Source organism: Mesoplodon bidens (genome assembly GCF_964165515.1).
Source record: "Mesoplodon bidens genome assembly, chromosome: 11".
NCBI classification, from domain to species: domain Eukaryota; kingdom Metazoa; phylum Chordata; class Mammalia; order Artiodactyla; family Ziphiidae; genus Mesoplodon; species Mesoplodon bidens.
Genome location: NC_138167.1, coordinates 64,005,390 through 64,025,525, shown reverse-complemented (window position 1 = coordinate 64,025,525; position 20,136 = coordinate 64,005,390). Strand labels below are relative to the sequence as shown.

At 55.4% G+C, this 20,136-nt stretch overlaps 1 protein-coding gene across 3 annotated transcripts; it reads left to right on the top strand.

Annotated features, from left to right (window-relative positions):
- Positions 1 to 3,864: 3,864 nt before the first annotated feature.
- SERHL2 (serine hydrolase like 2) lies at positions 3,865 to 20,077 on the top strand. Of its 3 annotated transcripts, none has more exons than XM_081250328.1 (12): positions 3,865 to 3,962; positions 4,767 to 4,916; positions 5,030 to 5,143; positions 5,524 to 5,565; positions 5,990 to 6,009; positions 6,463 to 6,537; positions 8,006 to 8,115; positions 8,511 to 8,590; positions 14,409 to 14,443; positions 16,847 to 16,929; positions 18,730 to 18,826; positions 19,731 to 20,074. In XM_081250328.1, the coding sequence occupies exons 1-12, from the start codon at positions 3,953 to 3,955 to the stop codon at positions 19,848 to 19,850; spliced, it is 936 nt and encodes a 311-aa protein (XP_081106454.1). In that variant the 5' UTR covers positions 3,865 to 3,952; the 3' UTR covers positions 19,851 to 20,074. The 3 variants fall into 3 exon arrangements, with proteins under 3 accessions (XP_081106454.1, XP_081106455.1, XP_081106456.1); XM_081250329.1 differs by having other exon boundaries at positions 3,865 to 3,956; positions 19,731 to 20,070; XM_081250330.1 differs by lacking the exon at positions 4,767 to 4,916 and having other exon boundaries at positions 3,875 to 3,956; positions 19,731 to 20,077.
- The last annotated feature ends 59 nt before the right edge of the window (positions 20,078 to 20,136 follow it).

Genomic DNA, 20,136 nt, shown 5'->3' with positions numbered 1-20,136 from the left:
TTAATAGAAGTTTCCTGAAGTGAGTGGTGGGAGTGGGTTGGCCAGGGATGGGGTGAAAACAAGATCCCCCACTGCACACCTTCTTGTGTGTTTCTTCTTTGAACTACATGAGTGCGTTATCTCTTTAAAAAATTAAATATGCATAACTCAATGAGAAGGAAATACACCATGTCGAGTTATATGGGACACAGCTAAAATAATCTTTAGAAGTTTAAAGCTTTAAATACATTGAATAGGATACAAGGGGGAAAATTTTTTTTTTAGTTAAAGTTGGAACAGAGCAAAACAGGCTTGTTAATAATGGCTGTACATTTCACAGTGCAACACACAGGCTAGTCCCTCATGTATTATATTTAATCAAATCTAAATTATAAGTCAAGTTTCTTGTCAGGGTTGTTTTTTTTTTAATGAAACTCTTAAGTTTTGGTATAATTTTAACTCACAGAAAAAGTTGCAGAGGTACTATAGAATTTCCTCTATGCCCTTCACCTAGTTTCCTGTGATGTTAATGCCTTGCATAACCATGATACAAAGTTAGAAATTAACATTGGTACATTACTGTGAACTAAACTCTAGATTTTAGATTTTTCCAACAATGTCCCTTTCCTGTTCCAGGATCCAATCCAGGATACCACACTGCATTTAGTATCAAGGATTGCTTTTGTTTCATAAACTTAGCCAAGGGACTTTCCTCTTGCTGATGAAGGAGGAACTCCTGGGCACATTTCTGTCTCTCACTTATTAATACCTTTTCACCTTTCTGGATGTGGTCACTGTTTTAACCTGAGGAACATAACCAAGGTAGTAAGGACATAAAACCTTAAGAATTACTCCCTGACTTCCCCCACTGTGTGCTGCTGCTTTTGTAAGCCCAGAGGGACAGGCTAGGAGGGAATGTTCTTTGTAATTCTCAGCCAATTCAATACGCAGAAGTTGATTGAGCCTCTACTGTGTGCAAGGTACTCTGGTAGATGCTAAGGGGAAAAAAAAGAGTTGAGTAAGACCTTTTCCTAATTTTAGGAGCTGACCCACCCAGGGAGTGGACCCAGTTGAATACAACACCAGACAGGGGGTGAGAGGCAGCATACCAGCAGCAAAAACAAGAGATGGGGAGATGCATCCCACCTGAGAGGACTGAAGAGGGCTTCCTGGAGCAGGTGACTTTCGAACCATGCCTTGAAAAAAGGGTAGGGTTTCAATGGTTAGGCAAAGGGGAACAGAATTCTGGACCAAAGAAATGGTGTAAGCAAAGGTGCAGCAGCATGAAAATGTGGGCACATGCAGAGAACCGGTAGCCCAGGATTCCTGGTGCTGGATACGTGTGTTAAAAGGAGGGAGACTGACCTCAGGGAGGGCCTCCAGTGCTGGGCGGGAGACCCACCTCCCTCCAGCGGGTAGTGATGCTAAAGGTCAGAGCTGCAGCCATGCTGTAGGGCAAGCTGGTGGCAATGGGATACGTGGGGTGGAGCAGGGGGCCTGGAGGAAGGGATTTCTCTTGTCTTCCTGGGGTGATGGGCACCCAGCCCAGGGGGGTCACTGGAATGGAAGGGGGCAGAGGCAGGCAGGGAAAGGCTGCAGTGGAATCACGGTCAAGATGTGAATGTGAGGATGAGGAAGGAGGCGGAGGTGGGTGACTGAGGCGAGCCTGAGGGACAGAGACGAGGCAGCGGATGTGGTCTGTGCTGAAGGGGCCGGTTGGGCTGAGGGAATTTGAGGCCAAATGTGCTAGAAGTCCCCACTCAGAGGTCAGGCTGGAGCCTGGTGCCAGGTATAAATGTGGCATCGTTCACGAAGAGGTGGCAGTGTGTCCCCAGGGCAGAGGAGGAAGGAGCCTCTTCACGGGGCCATGTCCCCATCGCTTCCGTCAGCTAAAAAAATATATTCACAACCTAAAAGTTGAGAGTTCTGTTTTATTCGGTGGCAATTTTTTAGGACTTCAAGCCTGGGAGGCAGCATCTCAAGAAACCCTGAGAGAACTGCTCCGAGGAGGTGAGGGGTGGGGGGAGCCAGGATAGACGGGAGTTTTGCAACAAAGGGCAGGTGGTCTGAACATCAAAAGATGGTTAATTAAAGAAAACCAGGGACTTCCCTGGTGGTCCAGTGGCTAGGGCTCCGCGCTCCCAATGCAGGGGGCCCGGGTTTGATCCCGGGTCGGGGAACTAGATCCCACATGCCGCAAGGAAGAAGATCGCACGTGACGCAACTTGAAAAAAAAAAAAAAAAGATCCCGCATGCTGCAAGGAAGATCCCGCACATGGCAACGAAGATCCCTCGTGCTGCAACTAAGACGCAGCGCAGCCAAATAAATACATAAATATTAAAAAAATAAAATAAAAAATAAAGAAAACCAGATATCTCAAGTTAAGGAATTCAGTGCTTTTCTCTGTATGGGAAGATGCAAGAGTCTGGGCGCACTGAAATCATTCCTTTGATCTGCACCTCAGCTCCCTGGGGCCAGCATCCTGTGCTTTCTCATCCTGAGTCTCCTCAGGGCTCACCGTGGGGAGTGGCTGCAGTCTGATGGCTGCTAGACAGCAGGTACTCTTTCCTTCCTGAGTCCCCTCAGGGCTCACCAGCTCACCACTGGCTGTGGCTGCAACTGCTGAGGAACTGTGACATCCTTTGTTTACCGATATGGCACGCAATATTCCATTGATCATTTCTGTCACCTCAGGATCTGTGACCCCCTGCATAACTTGTCAAAGAAGCCAAAGCATTTCTGGAACTAATGGACACCACTGTGCGTGTAACCACCTAGAGGTGGTCTCTTCAACCCCAGCTCCCAGCCTCCCCAGACCCCCACCACTCAGTAAGGTCCAAACTCCTTAGCTCCACACTCAGACCCATCCTTACCCTTATCCACATTTTCCAGCCACCAACTTTCCCTGCATTGTGACCCACCCCCCCAGCATGTCCACCAGCCCTGTCTTCAGGACCAGGGTCTCTGATCACCTCCCCCCCACCACACACACACCCCAGGGAGAATTCACTGTACAGCTCTCTCTCCAGCCCTCAGCCGGCTGGATTCTGGTTCCAGTTAGGAGCTCTGCTCGACTGTGACCCTTCAGGGACCACATGGATTCTCTCCTAGGCCTTCCAACTAGCAAATGGTGCTGAGTGAATAGGAAATACTTTCCCTTATTTGTCCTAGACTAGCCACTTTCAGAGACTCAAAGGATGCACACTAAAGTGCCTTTATTATAGGATTTAGTCCCCAAACATCCCCTTGGAGTACCTGATCCTCTCCAGGCTCAATGTCATTGTCTATAACCCTTCCTCACCTGGGGGGTTCCTCATGTTCCCAATTTATACATTCATTCCTTCACCCGTACAACAACTATTAAGGCTGGCTCATGCCAGGCAGGGTGAGGACCCCAGTACACAGTGAGAACACGGTGGATGCAGCCCTGCCTTCCAGGAGGCCATTAAACCACTAAATAAAGAGTCACCCCACTTTTAGCCCTACGGTGCTGGTCAGTGAGGACCCATGGGGTGCCCCGCTCGCTGGGGCAGCTCCTGGGCCTTCGCCAGCTCCTGGTCCCACGCAGGGGCAGGGGTGGCCATGTGGACTGTCCAAGGGTCGCGGTTCCACCACCCACGTGTCAAGCAGGGCCGGCTCCGCTCCCTGCGACGCGGCCCCGGGTGTAGCCTGAGATTTTGAAGGTCGTTTGGCCACAGCCCCCGGGTTCCCCAGCCGCTCGGCTCACAGCCTGCGCCGGGCGGGCGGGGACGGCTTTCCCCGTGTAGGCGGCGGCGGGAGCTGAAGGTCAGGTCCCACCACCCTCGGGATCCAGCCCGCCCGCCGGAAGTCCTGCGGGCGGGGCGGGGCTGGGCGGGGCTGGGGCGGGGGCTGGCCGCTGAAGGGCGGAACCCGGAACTCTGGCGTCCCTAGCCTCAGGCGCGACTTAGCTGGATGGAGAGACGGCTGCCTTGACACCGCGGGACGCGAGCGATGGGTGAAGGTTCCCAGTCCGGGGCCCCCTAGACCAGAGTGTGATGGGGGAGGGCACGTGTGCGCTTCCATCCGCCCACCCACTTACTTGGGACCGCGGAGGAGGGGGGGCTCGCCGCCCTCCTGGCGGTAGCAAGTCCTGCGTCCGCAGCCTGTGGAGCAGGCCGAGCCACACCGGCGGGGGCGGGGGCGGGGGAGCGGGGACCTGGCCGCACTTGACCTCCCAGGGTTCCGGGAGCCCCAGGTTAGAGAAGCAAGCTCGCGGGCGTCTGGGGGCAGGCAGGTCTAAGGCCCGGCCGGGAGAGCCTAAAGGGTGAAAAGGTCAGCCCTGGGCGACGGAGGAAGCAGCCCTGACTTGAGCAGGCGGGAGACAGTGTAGTGCCCGGTGGTCAGGACTGGGGCCTGGGGTCGTGCCGCCCGCGCTAAACCCTCGCTCCACCTCATTCTCTCTGTGTGACCTGGAGAATGGCCTGCACCTGTGCCTCTGTTTCTGGGTTTGCGAAGCGACAGAAAAGGAAACTGAGGGCTGAGAGGTTTTAGTAACTTGCTCAAGGTCACACAGCCAACAAGTGGCAGAGCCCAGGCCTAGCTAACCCCCCAACCTATTCTAGAAAGTTCTGCCGTGGAGCCCTCCCAAGGTTTTCCTCACCCGGTGGACCCAGCTTAGCTTTCCTCGTCTGGCTCTCTCCCCGTAACCCCCGGGGGCAGCGCAGGCAGCCGAGCCCCCTGGGGAGTGCCAGTGCTCTGGACACATTGGGTGTGGATGAGGGGCTCCGGAAGTGCAGGCTCCATGAATGGTCACTCTGTGTTTCAGGTCTGATCTCAGAGCTGAAGCTCGCTATGCCCTGGGGCCACATTGCTGCCAAAGCCTGGGGCTCCCATCAGAGCCCCCCAGTTCTCTGCCTTCACGGGTGGCTGGACAATGCCAACTCCTTTGACAGACTCATCCCTCTTCTCCCAAAAGGTGGGCGTGAGGCTGAATGGAAGCCAGGGGGTGAGGCAGTGGGATGGCAGGAGAATCAGGAAGGGGAGGTGGCTGACCTAGACGCCTTCCCCTACCCTTTCCCTCTGTCTCAGACTTTTATTACGTTGCCATGGATTTCGGGGGTCATGGGCTGTCATCCCATTATAGCCCAGGTTTCCTGTATGACCACCAAAGCTTTGTGAGTGAGGTCCGAAGGGTCGCAGCAGGTGAGTAAGAGACAGAGCCTGTATGTTTGTCTCTGTGTGTTGTGGGTGTGGGTGTGTGTGGGGGTGCTCTGGGACATGCCCTCATCCTTGGAGTTGGGTGTGGTGGCCAGGAAGCAACACTGGCCTGGGCATGACTTGGGGTCTGGCCCCAGTTCTGCCAGGAATTCATGGGTGACTTTGTGAAAGCTGGAGAGAGCTGGCAAGAAGAGCTCGCTTCCCCCTGCGAGTTCCACCCCTGCTGTGGAACTGGGGCCCCTTTAAGTGGGTTTCCTGAATGGGGCATCCCAGATGCTGGGGAGGGATTTCCAGAGCACAGCAACTGCAGGACAGAGGGTGCGGGGAGCCTGGGCCCATCCAGACCTGGCTCCGTGTGTTTTCAGCCCTGAAATGGAACCGTTTTTCCCTCCTGGGCCACAGTTTTGGTGAGTACGCTTTGGCCAAGACCTGACTGGTCTTGGGCTGTGGGGCTGTGAGGAAGGGAGGGGAGTTGGTAGACAGGTACCTTTCCCCTGCACTTCGGGAACCGCAAGGAGAGATGGAGGGGGTTCATCAGACATTGACCCTTGGGCACCATGCCCTCTGGCCTCAGGTAGCTCCCCAAGGGACACGTGGCCCCGTAGATAGCAGTCTCCGGATCTGACGAGGGAAACAGGGTCAGGTCTGATGCAGGGACCCCGTGGCCCCAGAGAGGGAGCCTCAACTTTGATAGTGAATGCAGAGCCCGGCCTGCTGGTGGGAGACAGGAGCCTGGCCCTTGGCTCGGGGCTGGCTCGACCCCTGGGAAGGAGTTTTAGAAGGACTTTGAAAGCTGGGGAATATCAGCCAACTACTCTTTTGTCCCCCCAGGTGGCACTGTGGGTGGAATGGTGAGTAGATTACAGTGACCATCCCTGCTTGTGCTCCAGGTGGGGTGGGGAGCGCAGGAGGACAAAGGGGGAGTTGCCTGGAAAGGGGGGTGCCTCCTCACATCGGGAGTTTCAGGCAGCATTTTAGTGACTGTGCCAGCTTCCTTTGTAGGTCCCGTGTTAATCACTGTTGTGAGGGCATTCCTGGTGGAATTAAGTGTTCCAACATTGCCCATCTCCTCTGTCACAGAGAACCCTGGAGTCCAACCATCACCAGGGTCAGGAGTTTGATGCCGGATGCAGACTGTGGGAGTAGGGGAGAGAAAGGTGCCCTGAAGGGAGAGGAGATTCTTGCTGACCTCTTGGGCAGCACCCTTTCCCCAGCCTAAAACACCGGTGTCCCCACAGGAAAGTGTGAGTCCCTTTCCGTGCCTACTCTCCCTTTCATCTTTCCCCTTTTGTGTCACATTATAGTTTTCCTGTGTCTTCCCCGAGATGGTGGATAAACTTGTCTTGCTGGAATCCTCGCCATTTTTCCTGGAAACTAACGTAAGGATAGGGCTTTCATGCATGCTGTCGCTGGGGGAGACCTGGGTCTGGTCCCAGGTAGTGCCCTCAGCACTGCCTCCCTCAGTGGGGTGGGAAGAGGTGGCAGAGGGTAGACAAGGGGCCTCAGGGCCCCCCCCAGAGGACAGGGTTATGCTACTTACACCCTAGGAGTGGGCAAGGAACAGGGCGTGCGGGCCTGGGTCATCCTTGGGAACCCTGTGTGTGGCCTGGAGTCTGCACGATGCCAGGTGGGTCACGAGGTGGCAGGGGTGAGAGAGGGAAGCAGTGGGTTGAGGAAGCTCTGGGGGTGCACGGTTGGGTGGGCCCACCTGCACTTGTGCTCAGTCAAGTACCTTTGAGCTGTGCACACACTGCACAACTGCACACAGTAGACCTGAGTGTAGACCCGTGGGAAAAGCGCTGACCCCTCTCGCCACCACCGCCACCAATGACAACAACCAGTGCTGTCTCTGCATCTGAGTGCTGGCTCTGCCGTTTCCCTGCTCTGTGACCCTAGGCAGGTCACTTTGCCTCTCTGGGCCTCAGTTTCCTCACCTGTAAAATGAGGAGGTTGGAGTAGAGGGTTGTGGAGGTGCCCTCCAGCTCTGACAGGTGGTCGTTCTGTTCCCGAGGGCTCAGCCTCACACAGGTCCTTCATCAGTTTCCGTTTTCTTGTCCATAAAATGACCACAAATTCCATAAGGGCAAGAACCGTAGCTGTCTCTTTACCACGACCTGCCCAGTCCCGGCACATAGTTAGTGCTCGATAAACGTGCGTTGCATGAGCAGAGAGCTCGTAGGTTACTGTGAGGATTCACCGAGACTGCGGTGGCTGCCACTCTTGCTTTACCGGTTTCACCCACTGAGTTGACACACACAGTGCCCCCTGGGGCTTCCTCCTGGGGGTTCTGATGACTGGTCCTCCCTGTCTCCTGCACTCTCAGGGGGTGGATGGAAGTGTCACTTTCCACTGCTGCTCCAGGCAGTGGACCGTGGACAAGGCCAGGCTGTTCTGAGAGTGAGCTGGGCTGGAAATGGTACACTGGAAGCCCCCCGAACTGTGCCCCCTCTGCCATCTCCTCTCCATCATGTGGAGTAATAGCGTTGATTAAAACAGGTGAAGTTGCCAACCCTGGATGGTCCGTGGCTTATGGACCCCAAAAGTGCACCTTTGCAAAGTACTTGGCAGAGATTTCCTTTCCCCTCCATCTTCAACCTGATCCGTCCAGCTGTCCCGGGCCGCAGGCAGGGCTGGGCTGGCTGTGACCGAGGCGGTCACAGGGCTAGCTGGCAGGGACTGATCCAATGCCCCCGCCCGCTGGGTCAGAATGCATCTTGGGCCAGGCGGGCGTGCAGCTGAGGGGCTGCTGAGGGTGGAGGGTGGGGCTGGGCGAGGGAGCAGGCCCCTTTGTGTGCGTGCAGCTGGGAGCCCCTCCCTGCCCACCCAGCAGAACCCACGAATCCTTAGGAACTGGAGAACGTGCTGACCTACAAGCAGAGAGCCATAGAGCACATGCTGCAGGTGGAGGCCTCCAAGAAGCCCTCGCAAGTGGTCAGCCCAGAGGAGATGCTGCAGGGGTGGGTGCCGGCGGGTGAGACCGGTAGCTTCAGAGGCCTGGGGGACCTCTGGACCACGGAGGGAGGAAATCTCTGGGGCACGGAGGAAGCTTCCTTCTCCTACTCGCAAATCCACAGCAAGCCTGCTTCTCTCTGTGCTCACCTGGCGCTCCTTAGCCACCCCAGCTGGGGCTTTATCGGCATTCCCCCCACTCTGTAGCCATGCCCTTCACCCCACCCCTCCACGTGCTCTCTGCCCCCCTCTCCACACAGCCCCCCCACACACACACACTGATGCGAACATCCCCATCGGTACAGGCTTGTGTCCTAGTGGGGTAGCCTTTTCCCTGCCCTCCTCTGCTTTCATCTGGCCTCCCCTGCCCCAAGGCATCCAGTGTCCTCCTTGTCTCCCCCAGGTTCCTGAAGAACAACAGTCATGTGGGAGACGAGTGTGGGAAACTCCTCCTGCAGAGAGGAACCACACAGGTGGCCACAGGTAAGGGACTCACTGTCCAAGGCCGTTGCTTATTGGCACTGGTCTTAGGAGGAGTGATGATGGCTAGGCTTTGTGGCTGCTTGCTCTGGCCCAGGCGTGATACTTAGTGCTTTACAAAAAGTATCTCATTTAATGCTCCTACTGCCGTATTTTCATCCCATTTAAAGCAGGAGAAACTGAGGCTCGGAAGGGCCAAGTGGCTTCTGCCAGGTCAGACGGCTACTGCCTATCCTGGAAAGCCACGTCCTGTGGGGAGCTTGGTCAGGGGTCTTGGGACTAAACGTTGGGGTACAGCACAGCCCTGCTCTGCTGATCCTGTGTGGTGGGTGCCTGGTGTCCGAGGCTAGGCTTTGAGGACTCCCATGGGGCGAGCGACCTTGAAGATGGTTTTCAGAATGGAGAAGTGGAGTTGGGGGCACCTTGGCTTCAGGGCAGCATCAGGCCTGTGTTTTCTACACTTTATTTCCCAACGTATTCATTCAAGAAACCTTTTGCTCGGAGTCCGCTCTGTGCCCAGCCCCTTGTGAGGCTGCAGGAGCATGGTGAACCAGAACAGACAGCCGCCCTCTCCTGGTGGCCCAGTACCTGGCTAACACAACTCCAGGGGGTGCCATCCACAAGTGCCCTTGCTGGCAGTGACTGCCCCAGGAGCTCAGAGATTGTGGGCAAGCTCCTTCCCACCGTCAGACTCCCTGGTCTTCTTAGGTGACTTCAGTTTATAAAGAACCAAACGAGGCAGGGGTCAAAACCCCAAATGCCTGTGGGAGCTGAACGGTTTGTGAAATTATCCTGGCTGCTGGGAGTGGGGCCGTGAGAAGTGGTGGGGATCGTGGCACTGAGACCGCGCGCCCTGCAGGAGGGCGGCTCCCAGGGCTTATCACGTGGGAACGTGGGGCTCTTGTGGCCAGAATTTCTAGCTGCTCAAAAGAAGCCAGAGGTCTGCTGTGCTGTAATTTTTTTTGTTTTTTGTTTTGGCTGCACCACGTGGCATGCGGGATCTTAGTTCCCCAACCAGGGATCGAACTCGTTCCCCCTGCAGTGGCAGCGCGGAGTCTTAACCACTGGACCACCAGGGAAGTCCCTGCTGTGTTGTATTGTTTCTCAGAAGTTGCCAACACACCATTAGGTCAAGTGGAACATACCTAAAGGGGTTGGAGACCCGTTCCTGTCTTGGTTACCGTCTCTGAGCATTTGTCTGCCCCTCCCTGCAATCCGTCATGGAGGAGGGAGGTCGAGGGCAGAGGGCCGTGGGCCCCAGCTTCCCTGATGCGCTGGCACAGATGGCGGGCCAGAGGGGCCCCCGAGCAGAAGTGGGCTAATCCAGAATTAGACGTGCACCTGGCCCGGGAAGCCGATTTGGCCAGCCCAGGGTCACATGAAACAGTGAGTAGTCGTCCGCTGAGCCACTTGTCAAGGGAGTGGGCAGAGGAGGTGGGAGGGGTGGGCAGTGGGCAGGCGGCTGGATCGTTGTGTCGGGCCCAGCCCCTCCGCAGCAGTGTGGCCCTTTGAGGCCCGGGGTTAACCTAAAAGAAGACCAAGCAGCCTCCCAGACCCAAGTGGGCGGGGTGACAGCCGGGGAGCCGGCGTGCCAGGCCCCTCCTGAGCCTGTTCCCTCAGGCCGCAGAGCCTCCGAGAGCCCCCATTCCGTTCTGGAGCCGCACACACCTCCGTCATCCAACCCCATACCCCCCAACTCTGAACTCCTTCCCTAGGGCTGCTGTTACAAAGCCCCACAGATGGGGCAGCTTCAACAGCAGACGTTTACTGTCTCACAGTTTCAGAGGCCAGAGGCCAAGGCCAGAGCGTTGGTAGGGCTGTGACAGGCTGCCCGTGCCTCTCTCCTGGCTTCTGGTGGCCTCAGGTGTTCCCTGGCTCATGTGTGTCCCTCTCCCCACGTCTTCACAGAGCGTGAGGTGAGAGCGCTTTGGAAAAAAACGCGGGTAAGGGGGTCAGGATGTTCAGTAGAAGGGCCTGGGTTGGCCTTGTGGAGAAGGTGACTTCTGAACCCCACGGTGCAGATGAGCTGCTGGGAAGGGCTTGGTGCACGAGCTCGATCAGGCTTGTGGGAGAAACGGGAGGCGGTGAGCCAGGGCCGCCAGGGCGAGGAGGGAGGCCGGCTCCTATGTTATCTACCTCTTATCTGCGTTCCCATCACAGCCCTGGCCCAGGCCTTTGAGAAATGAGGTCAGCGTGTTAGCGTGAAGGAGGGAAGGTCCAGCTCCGGGTGGGGTTAGTGACCAAGGACTGTCCGTTGTCAGTATCCACCCCCTGCAGCTGGCCCACCATGGGAATGCTCAGACCCTGTCACAGGCTGGGCTGCCCCGGGGCTGCGGGCATGATTTCTTTTGACTTGCGCAGTTTAAACACAACAGTTTGGCACGAGGGGGGTTTGGAATAGATTGCTCATATTTAGAATAGAGAGAGTCTATGTAAAAATGGAGATTTCCGGTTTCTTCTGAAAAATGGCAACATCGGGCAGCACATTCCGCCTTCCTCATAGGCAAGAACAGCTGCGCGGAGACCCTGCTGTGTGTGAGCGGGCGCCGCACCCACTCTGCCCAGCCTCTGCGGGTGAGTCCATGACCTTGGCAGGTCCCAGCAGAGGAAGCAGGTGGTGCAGCCACCATCCTGATACCTCCCGGTATCCACCAACACAGAGGCTCTCCGAACTCAAGAGATTTGTTTGGGGGCTTTATCACATAGGCGTGAATGATGGTTAACCCAGGCTCCAGCCGCTCTCCCTTCCCCGAAGGGCCGGCCGGGCTGGGGCTGGAAGTTCCATGCTCCTAATCATGGCTTGATCTTTTCTGGTGACCAGCCCCCATCCTGAAGCCATCAAGAACCCACCAAGGGTCACCTCATTAGAACAAAAGACACTCCTATCACCCAGGAAATTCCAAGGGGTTTAGGAGCTCTGTGTCAGAGACCAAATGTTCGGACAAAAGATGCTCCTTGCACTTTCACCACTTTAGGAAATTACACAGTTTTTAGGAGCTCTGGCTAGGAGCCAAGGATCAGGACTGAAATATATGTTTTGTTATATCACAGTGTCATAGTCCCTAACTGTTGGCAGGAGAGTGGGGAGTCTATGGTCCTGATAATATCTCCTGCATTCAAAACCATTTCATTTTTTTAAATTATTTAATTATTTAATTTTTTGTTTAATTTTTGGCTGCGTTGGGTCTTCGTTGCTGCGCACGGGCTTTCTCTAGTTGCGGCCAGCAGGGGCTACTCTTCATTGCGGTGCGCGGGCTTCTCATTGCGGTGGCTTCTCTTGTCGTGGAGCGTGGGCTCTAGGCACGCAGGCTTCAGTAGTTGTGGCCCGTGGGCTCAATCGTGGCTCGCAGGCTCTAGAGCGCAGGCTCAGTAGTTGTGGAGCCTGGGCTTAGTTGCTGTGCGGCATGTGGGGTCTTCTGGGACCAGGGCTCGTACCCGTGTCCCCTGCATTGGCAGGCAGATTCTTAACCACTGCGCCACCAGGGAAGCCCCTGGACTCCTTATTTAAGTGACATCTGCGCTGGCCCACTGGTCTGAGAAACACCATTCCTGCCCTCACAAAGGTCATTGTCACAGGAGGGGCAGACAGAAAAGCAGCTGGCTGCGGGAGTGCCTGGGGCACGTCAGGATATGTCAGGTGGAAGCGAGGCTTGAAAAGAGCTGGAGGACTTGACCACAGGGAGGAGCAATTCTCAGAGCAGAGAAAACAGCACGATGGGGGTCCCCAATACCTTGGGGCTCACCCCACCCCCAAGAAACCCCCTTTTTAAGTCTTTTCACATCCTCTCAGCACCTGAAACCCAGGCCTGGAGGAAGGAGGAGGGCAGTGAGCCTGGGGGCGGGGGGACCCAGGGGTCACCCATGGTCCTGCACATGCAGCAGGGCCAGTCATCTGTGCAGGGAGGTTGTGGCCAGAGCTGAAGGCAGCCCAGAAGCCTCAGCCTTGGTTTGATCAGGCTGAGGTGATCTAGTAGTGGGGAAACCAGAAAACCTCCCAACGACATGGTCATTCTAAGAATTTTAAGTCACAGATGCCTAAGATCCTCTATCAACAACTAGCTGTGGGGCTTCCCTGGTGGCGCAGTGGTTAAGAATCTGCCTGCCAATGCAGGGGACACGGGTTCGAGAAGATCCCACATGCCGCGGAGCAACTAAGCCCGTGAGCCACAACTACTGAGCCTCTGCTCTAGAGCCCACGAGCCATAACTACTAAGCCCGTGTGCCACAACTACTGAAGCCCGCGCGCCTAGTGCCCATGCTCCACAACAAGAGAAGCCACCAAAACAACAAAGAGTAGCCCCCGCTCGCCGCAACTAGAGAAAGCCCGCGCACAGCAGCGAAGACCCAACACAGCCAAAAGTAAATAAAATAAATAAATAAATTTTAAAAAAAACAGCTGTGAATTAAAAAGAGACCAAATCCCTTGTTGTCCTGGAAGCTATGATCTAGCAGAGGGTAAATGATAGAGTGCGTTAGAAAGTGCCAGGAGGGACTTCCCTCCCGGTCCAGTGGTTAAGTGGTTTAGAATCCACCTTCCAATGCAGGGGATGCGGGTTTGATCCCTCGTCGGGGAACTAATATCCTACATGCCACGGGGCAGCTAAGCCTGCGCCGCAACTACTGAGCCCACATGCTCTGGAGCCTGTGAGTCACAACTAGAGAGAAGCCTGCACACCACAATGAAGATCCCAGGTGCAGCAACTGAGACCCGATGCAGCCAAATAAATATTAAAGAAAGAAAGTGCTGGGAGTTATGGAGAGAAATAAATCAGTGGGGGATGGAGGCGCTCTGGTAAGATGTTTGTGGGTGTAAAGGGGAGGTCCAGGAGGCCTGGCTGGGACGGTGGCATTTGAGCAAAGGCGTGTAGGGAGAAGAGAGCAGCCTTGCTTCTCCTGGCCGGCACGTTCTCCTGGGTTGACCCACGTCACCGTACCGTCTCCCCTTCTCACTCCCTGCGCTGCTCACATCAGGCAGCCTCCAGGGTCTGAGATTCTGTGACCTCCCTGAGACCCTGCAGCCCTTTTTTTTTTTTTTTTTTTTAGTATTTATGCATGCTGCGCCAGGTCTTAGTTGCGGCACATGGGAGTTTCGTTGTGGCACACGGGCTTCTTAGTTGCCATATGTGGACTCTTAGTTGCGGTATGTGGACTCTTAGTTGCAGCATGCAGACTCTTGGTTGTGGCAGGCATGCGGGATCTAGTTCTACGACCAGGGATCGAACCCGGGCCCCTTGCATTGGGAGCATGGAGTCTTATCCACTAAACCTCCAGGGAAGTCCCCTGGCAGCCCTTTCTTGAGGAGACATTGCCCAGGCAGGAATTGCTGGGTGTCCATACTCCCTAGGTGAGGCCAAGTTGCCCCCGCTGGGACCGTGGCAGAGAACCCAGCTGGAGCTGGGACCACCCAGGCCTCTCAACGCCTCCAGCCTTTCTTTTTTGGCTCGATTCCTCTCCAGCAAGTGATGATGCGATCCTTAGCTCTTGGGCACTTCCTGGTGCTTAAAGATCCAAGTGAACATTTTAAGGTTCTCAGAGATGAGACTACGATGGCGGGTGGGTTATTGTCCCACCATCGTCATTCTGTGCTGCCCTCTGGGATGGCCGGGGAGGCACCTGCATGGGCGTTCCTGTCCGTGGCAGGGTAGCTGTGGGCAAGCTCTGCTCTGGCTGAACCCCAAGAGGATGTTGGGGGTGGTCCCCGCAGGTTCAGGCTGAAGAAATGAGCCCCGGCTGCACGGCCCCAGGGTCCCAGGGGAGCCGAACTGAGTCCCCCTGACCCTGACAGGCGGCGCTGAGGCCACGTCTCCATGCTTCCTTTCAGGTCTGTTGCTGAACAGAGATCGGAGGATCACTAGGGTGAGTGCTGCTGTCTTCCCACCCTTCACAGTGTGCCTGTCAGCTTTCTTTTTCTTTTTTTATGGTAGTAAAATATACATAGCATGATATTTATGCTCTATGTAAATTCTGGGCCCAGTAATCCCAATCCTAGATATATACCCGGCAACAGTGTGCGCTGTGCGCTCCAAAAGACATGTATGAGCACATTCCTGGCAGCTTTATTCATCATAGCCCCAAGGTAGAAATCACCCAAATGTCCATCAGCAATAGAATGCATAAACTGTTATACATTCATACAATGGAACACCACACAGGGATGAAAAAAACACATTTACAGAGCAAAAGAAGCCCAAACCAAAAAAGAACACAATGATTCTATGTATATGAAGTTCAAAAAGTGGCAAAATTGATCTAAGGGGGTGCCCTTGGAGAAAACCCCTGAAGGGAGCCTGCTGGGTGCTGAGGGGTTCCAGGCCTTCATCCGGGTCATGGCTGCACGGCCGCATCCGTATGTCAAAGGCCATGATGGGCTGACACCCAGGTCTGTGGACTTTGCTGTAAGTTACACTTGAATTTCTACAAAAGAAAACTACAGATCAGAGGATGGAAGTGGGCTAGGAAAAGGAGGTCAAGGGAGAGATGGAGAGGAAGAGAAAAAAGAAGCCAGAGGGACTTCCCTGATGGCACAGTGGTTAAGAATCTGCCTGCCGATGCAGGGGACACGGGTTCGAGCCCTGGTCTGGGAAGATCCCACATGCTGCAGAGCAACTAAGTCCGTGCACCACAACTACTGAGCCTGCCCTCTAGAGCCCGCGAGCCACAACTGCTGAGCCCACGTGCCACAACAGCTGAAGCCTGCGCGCCTAGAGCCCGTGCTCTGCAGCCAGAGAAGCCACCACAATGAGAAGCCCGCGCACCTCAATGAAAAGAGTAGCCCCCACTCGCCGCAACTAGAGAAAGCCCGCGCGCAGCAATGAAGACCCAATGCAGCCAAAACATTAATTAATTAATTAATTAATTAATTTAAAAAAACGAGGCTGAGAAGCTGGGGTAGGAGGGGGTGAGGGGCAGTTCACGCCTGAGCTGAGTCCTGGCACCACCACCTGTTAGCTGTTGACTGTGACATAGGGACTCAGCGTTTCTGATCCTTCCGGGAGGAGATAAGGTGTGATGTGTCTGGGTCCTCAGTAAATGCTCATTCACTGGGCCTCGTGGTTGATAGGGGAGCCTCTGTTTCTGGAAAAGCACCGAGGTCACTGTGGCCCGAGGAGCAGGAGATGGCTGGGAGGGGTCAGGGCAGAACGGGGACAGTGAGTGGCTGACCAGGCAGCTGTGTGCCTGTGTCTTCACAGGACTCGTAGCTTCATCACGATGCTGTAGCACAACGCGACAGTCAGTCCGTATGGGAGCTCTCTTGAATTAACGCACTCAGTAGACGCTCACTGAGCCCCGCCTCTGTCGCGCCATGTGCCGAGAGCTGTGAACACAGAGAAAATCCTGAGAGCTTCTGCCCTCAGAGGGTTCTTGGCCTAGAGCGGCACAGTCCAATAGAAGTATAATGTGAGCTCGTGTTAACGTCACGTCTTCTAGTGGCCGTAGGAACAGAGTGCAAAGAAACAGGTGAAATCAACTTTAATAATATTTTCTAACTCATTGTGTCCAAGGTGTTAACCACTTCAGCATGTAATCAACATAAAAAATTCTTGAGATATTTGACATTGTTTTCTCATACTAAGTTTTCGAAATCCAGTGTGCAGTTTACACCTACAGTGTGTCTCAGGCTGGACTAGCCCCATTTCAAGCACTCAGTAGCCACAGATGGCTGATGGTTGCCGTGTGGACAGTACAGACCTAGACCTCTTAAATGGTCATAAGACAGGGAGGTCAGGGCTGTGATGGAGGCCAGCAGTGGCTGCGGGGACACCAAGGTGCACTCTTTCTGCACTGTGGCTTAAGCAGATTTCTTTCTCATGGAAACGGTCGGTGGAGGTAAGTGGGCTGTGCTTGCCGAGAGCCCAGAGCCCAGGCTGGCTGGGCAGCGTTACAGGGCAGCCCGTGGGCCAGGAAAGGAGGTGTGGAAGGGCCACGCCTCAGTCCCAAACCTAAGCCTAGAAGTAGCCCAGGTCACTTGTCTGCATTTAGTTTCATGGCCACACCTGGCTGAGGGGAGTCTGGGACATGTTGTCTAGCTGGGCAGCCGTGAGCCCAGGAAGAGGGAGAACAGATTTGGAGGTGGAGGGGGGAAGTCTCTGGCCTGAGGGAGTTAAAGCCCTCTGTTGAGGCAGTGGTACGGTTGGGCAGTGGGCTTGGTCCTGGTTAGGTGGCCGAAGGGGCCCCCACTGCTCCCAAGAGAGACTGGTTTCTGCCCCCAGCAGTGCCAGGGCCTTGTGGTGAGAATTCACTGGGGTTTTGTCTCTGCAGCCAGAGTATCACTTCAATTTCATCAGCAGGGACCTGTTTCTGCACTCCATCAGGAAGCTCCAGGCCCGCGTCCTGCTCATCAAGTAAGTCTGCACCAAGCGCCCCAGACAGATGTGAGTGCCAGGAATCCCCAGGTCTCCTGGTGTGAGACCTCCCCGCCATCTTTCTTGGGCAGCCCCCCCCCCCCCGGCCGCTGGTGTGTGGAAGGAAGGCAAGGCAGTGGGAGGGCTTGGGCAGCTGGGGATGGGAAAGGACTGCACCGCACTTTTCAGCAGGTGTATCTGTGGGGGGCACGCCCAGGTAAGGCAGAGGGACTGACAGACACTGGAGTCTGGCCCTTGCCCTCCCCAGTCCTCCAGCCACCCTGGGCCCCTGACATCCCCAGGCCTACACTGCTCCTGTCTGCTGTCCTCCCCTCCCCCACCTGCTAGCCAGAAGCCATCCACTGCCTCTGGGTGCCACAGCACAGTGACCACCATCCTTCAGTGTGGCTTAGGTGCCACCACCCACTCCACTGCAGTCATCCTGGACTGGCAGGAACTGTGACTTCCAGGGACACATCTGCCAAGCACAGGGGTTTAGAAGGCATGGACTCGATAGGGGCAGATCCAGACCACAGTGAGATACACTGCACACCCCTAGGATGGCCGGACTCTAAAAGTGAAATAACAAGTGTTGGTGCGGATGCAGAGAAACTAGAACCCTTGCACGCTGCTGTAGGATTGTAAACTTTTTTTCTAATGGCTGCATTGGGTCTTCGTTGCTGTGCGCGGGCTTCCTGTAGTTGCGGCGAGCGGGGGCTACTCTTTGTTGCGGTGTGTGGGCTTCTCATTGCGGTGGCTTCTCTTGTTGCAGAGCGCGGGCTCTAGGTGCACAGGCTTCAGTAGTTGTGGCGCACGGGCTTAGTTGCTCCGTGGCATGTGGGATTTTCCCGGACCAGGGCTCAAACCCATGGCCCCTGCATGGGCAGGCGGATTCTTAACCACTGTGCTACCAGGGAAGTCCCTGGTATTGTAAAATGGTGCAGCCGCTTTGGAAAAGTCTGGCAGTTTCTCAAGCCATTAAATTACCATGACCCAGCAGTTCCACTCCTAGGTGTGTTTCCAGCACCTGTGCACACAACAGCTTGTAGTGACGGCACACAGCAGCATCCTTCATGATAGAATGAATAGTGTTGGAGGCAACCCAAATGTCCATCGATGGACAGATAAGCAAAATATGCTCTATCCATACAACGGACTATTTTTCAGTGACAAACGGGATGAAGCACTGATACACACTATGACATGGATGGACCTTGAAAACGTTAGGCTAATTGAAAGAAACCAGTGATACAAGTGGCTGGTTCCATTCACATGCAAGTCCAAATAGGGAAACATATAGAGACAAGGCCGATCAGTGGTTGTGTAAGACTGGGAGCTCTATGTGGAAACCGTAGGTGCGGGATTTTTTGTTGTTGAGGTGATCGATTATGTTCTAAAATTGATGGTGGTGATGGGTGCACAACTCTGAATATACCAAAATCCATGGAATTGTACACTTTAAATGGGTGAAATTATCTCCATAAAGCTGCTAAAAAAGGGAAAGAACGCATGGACTCTGCGCCCGTTCAGATCCCAGCTCTGCCATTCAGTGGCTGTGACCATGGCCAGGTCCCCTGAGATAAACCTGAATTGTTTCACTTGTGCAGGCCTCAGTGAGCTGTGAGTGCCTGCGGGGACTGAATAACTCAATCCTGAATTAAACCTGGGCTCAAAGGGACCAAGCTGTGGGACGATCAGAGGGACGCCCAGGCCGGTCTCGGTCTCAGAGCCTGGAGCCCAGGGCTGGGGGAGAGCATGCAAGGAGGTGGTCCCAGGTGAACCTTTCTTCTCGTTTCCCAGAGCAGCCCAAGGGTATTACGATGTGAGGAGAGAGAATGATGCCAACACGGAGATCATGCTATTCATGACCAACTCACTGAGATCCATCCTAAAAGAGGTGGGTACATAGGGCTCAGGGCAGCTGGGCTTCAGGAGGGGCTGCCAGGCCACCCGGGGCTCCAGCTCACCCATCTCTTTTCTTGAACTGGGACCCCTGGTCCGGCCCCAGATCTAACAGGTGACCCCCAGGAGCTACCAGGCCTCACTCCCTGGAGACCGGGGGTCACATATAAATCAGCACAGAAAGCAGACTTCTCATTGGCAGAATCTCCCGGTTTTATTGTCATCACATATTCCCTGGGCCACACCCAACTCAGCACTGCCACGATTTCCTAAGGTCCCACACGGGAACAGAGGACCAGTCCCATCAGTGGGTGCTGGCCTCCAAGCTGGAGGGCTGGGATGTGTGCTGTGACTTTGCCCTTTGCCTGGGTTCCTGGGAGCACCTGGCATTTTATGACCATCATCCACCACAAACACCTGACCCTGGGGCCTGTGCCGACGACTTGGCAGTGACACAAGAGGGAAGCCCGTATGGCTGGCTGGCCAACTGCAATGCCTTCCTGCCTTGTCGGCCTTTCTCCCGGGCAAGGGCAAGTCTGAAAGGCTGATGGTCTATTCTTTTTGCAAGTGGACCTTATGTGGTGATGAGAACCAGCAGCAGCCCCGACCACCAGCCCCTCCCCAGCCTAGCTCTACAACTTCAGCTCAGAATGGCCTAGAACCCCAGGGTTTGGGCTCTTGCCTCCCAGACAGGCCTTTCTCATGGCTGTGAGCCAGGCCCTGATGCCCCCCAGGGGGTGCTGTGACTGACGGGCCCGCAAGGCCGCGGGTCAGTCGCTGCCAAGGCTCCTGTGGTGGACACTGGGAGGCAACAGGCCGCGGGAAAGCCCCAGTGCGCCAGGGGGGCCCACGGAGCCCTCCACTGGGTCACCGCACCGCCTGTCCCCTCCTTTCCCCAGAGGTTCCAGTACGTGCAAGTCCCTGGCAACCACTACGTCCACATGAACCAACCCCAGCACATGGCCGGTGTCATCAGCTCCTTTTTACAGAGCAAGGAGAGGATCCCGGCCCAGCTGTAGCCCTGGGCCCGGGGCTACAGACGCCTGCTCAGCCTGGGACTCCTAGCTCCCAAGCCCAGGCCAGGCGTGGTGGGGACAGGACCCCCTGGTCCTGAAGACCAGCATGGCCGCAAAAGAATCCTGTGGCAGAGCTGGGTGGGGGAGGGGGGCGGAGGGGATACAAGATTCTGACTCTAACATCTGTGACTTCAAGGGGGAGACGTGTCTGGGTGTCGGAGGTACCTGTCTTGTGACTGGGTAGCCGGCGGTGGGGGGGGGGCGGCGCTGGCATAGGACCATCGACCTT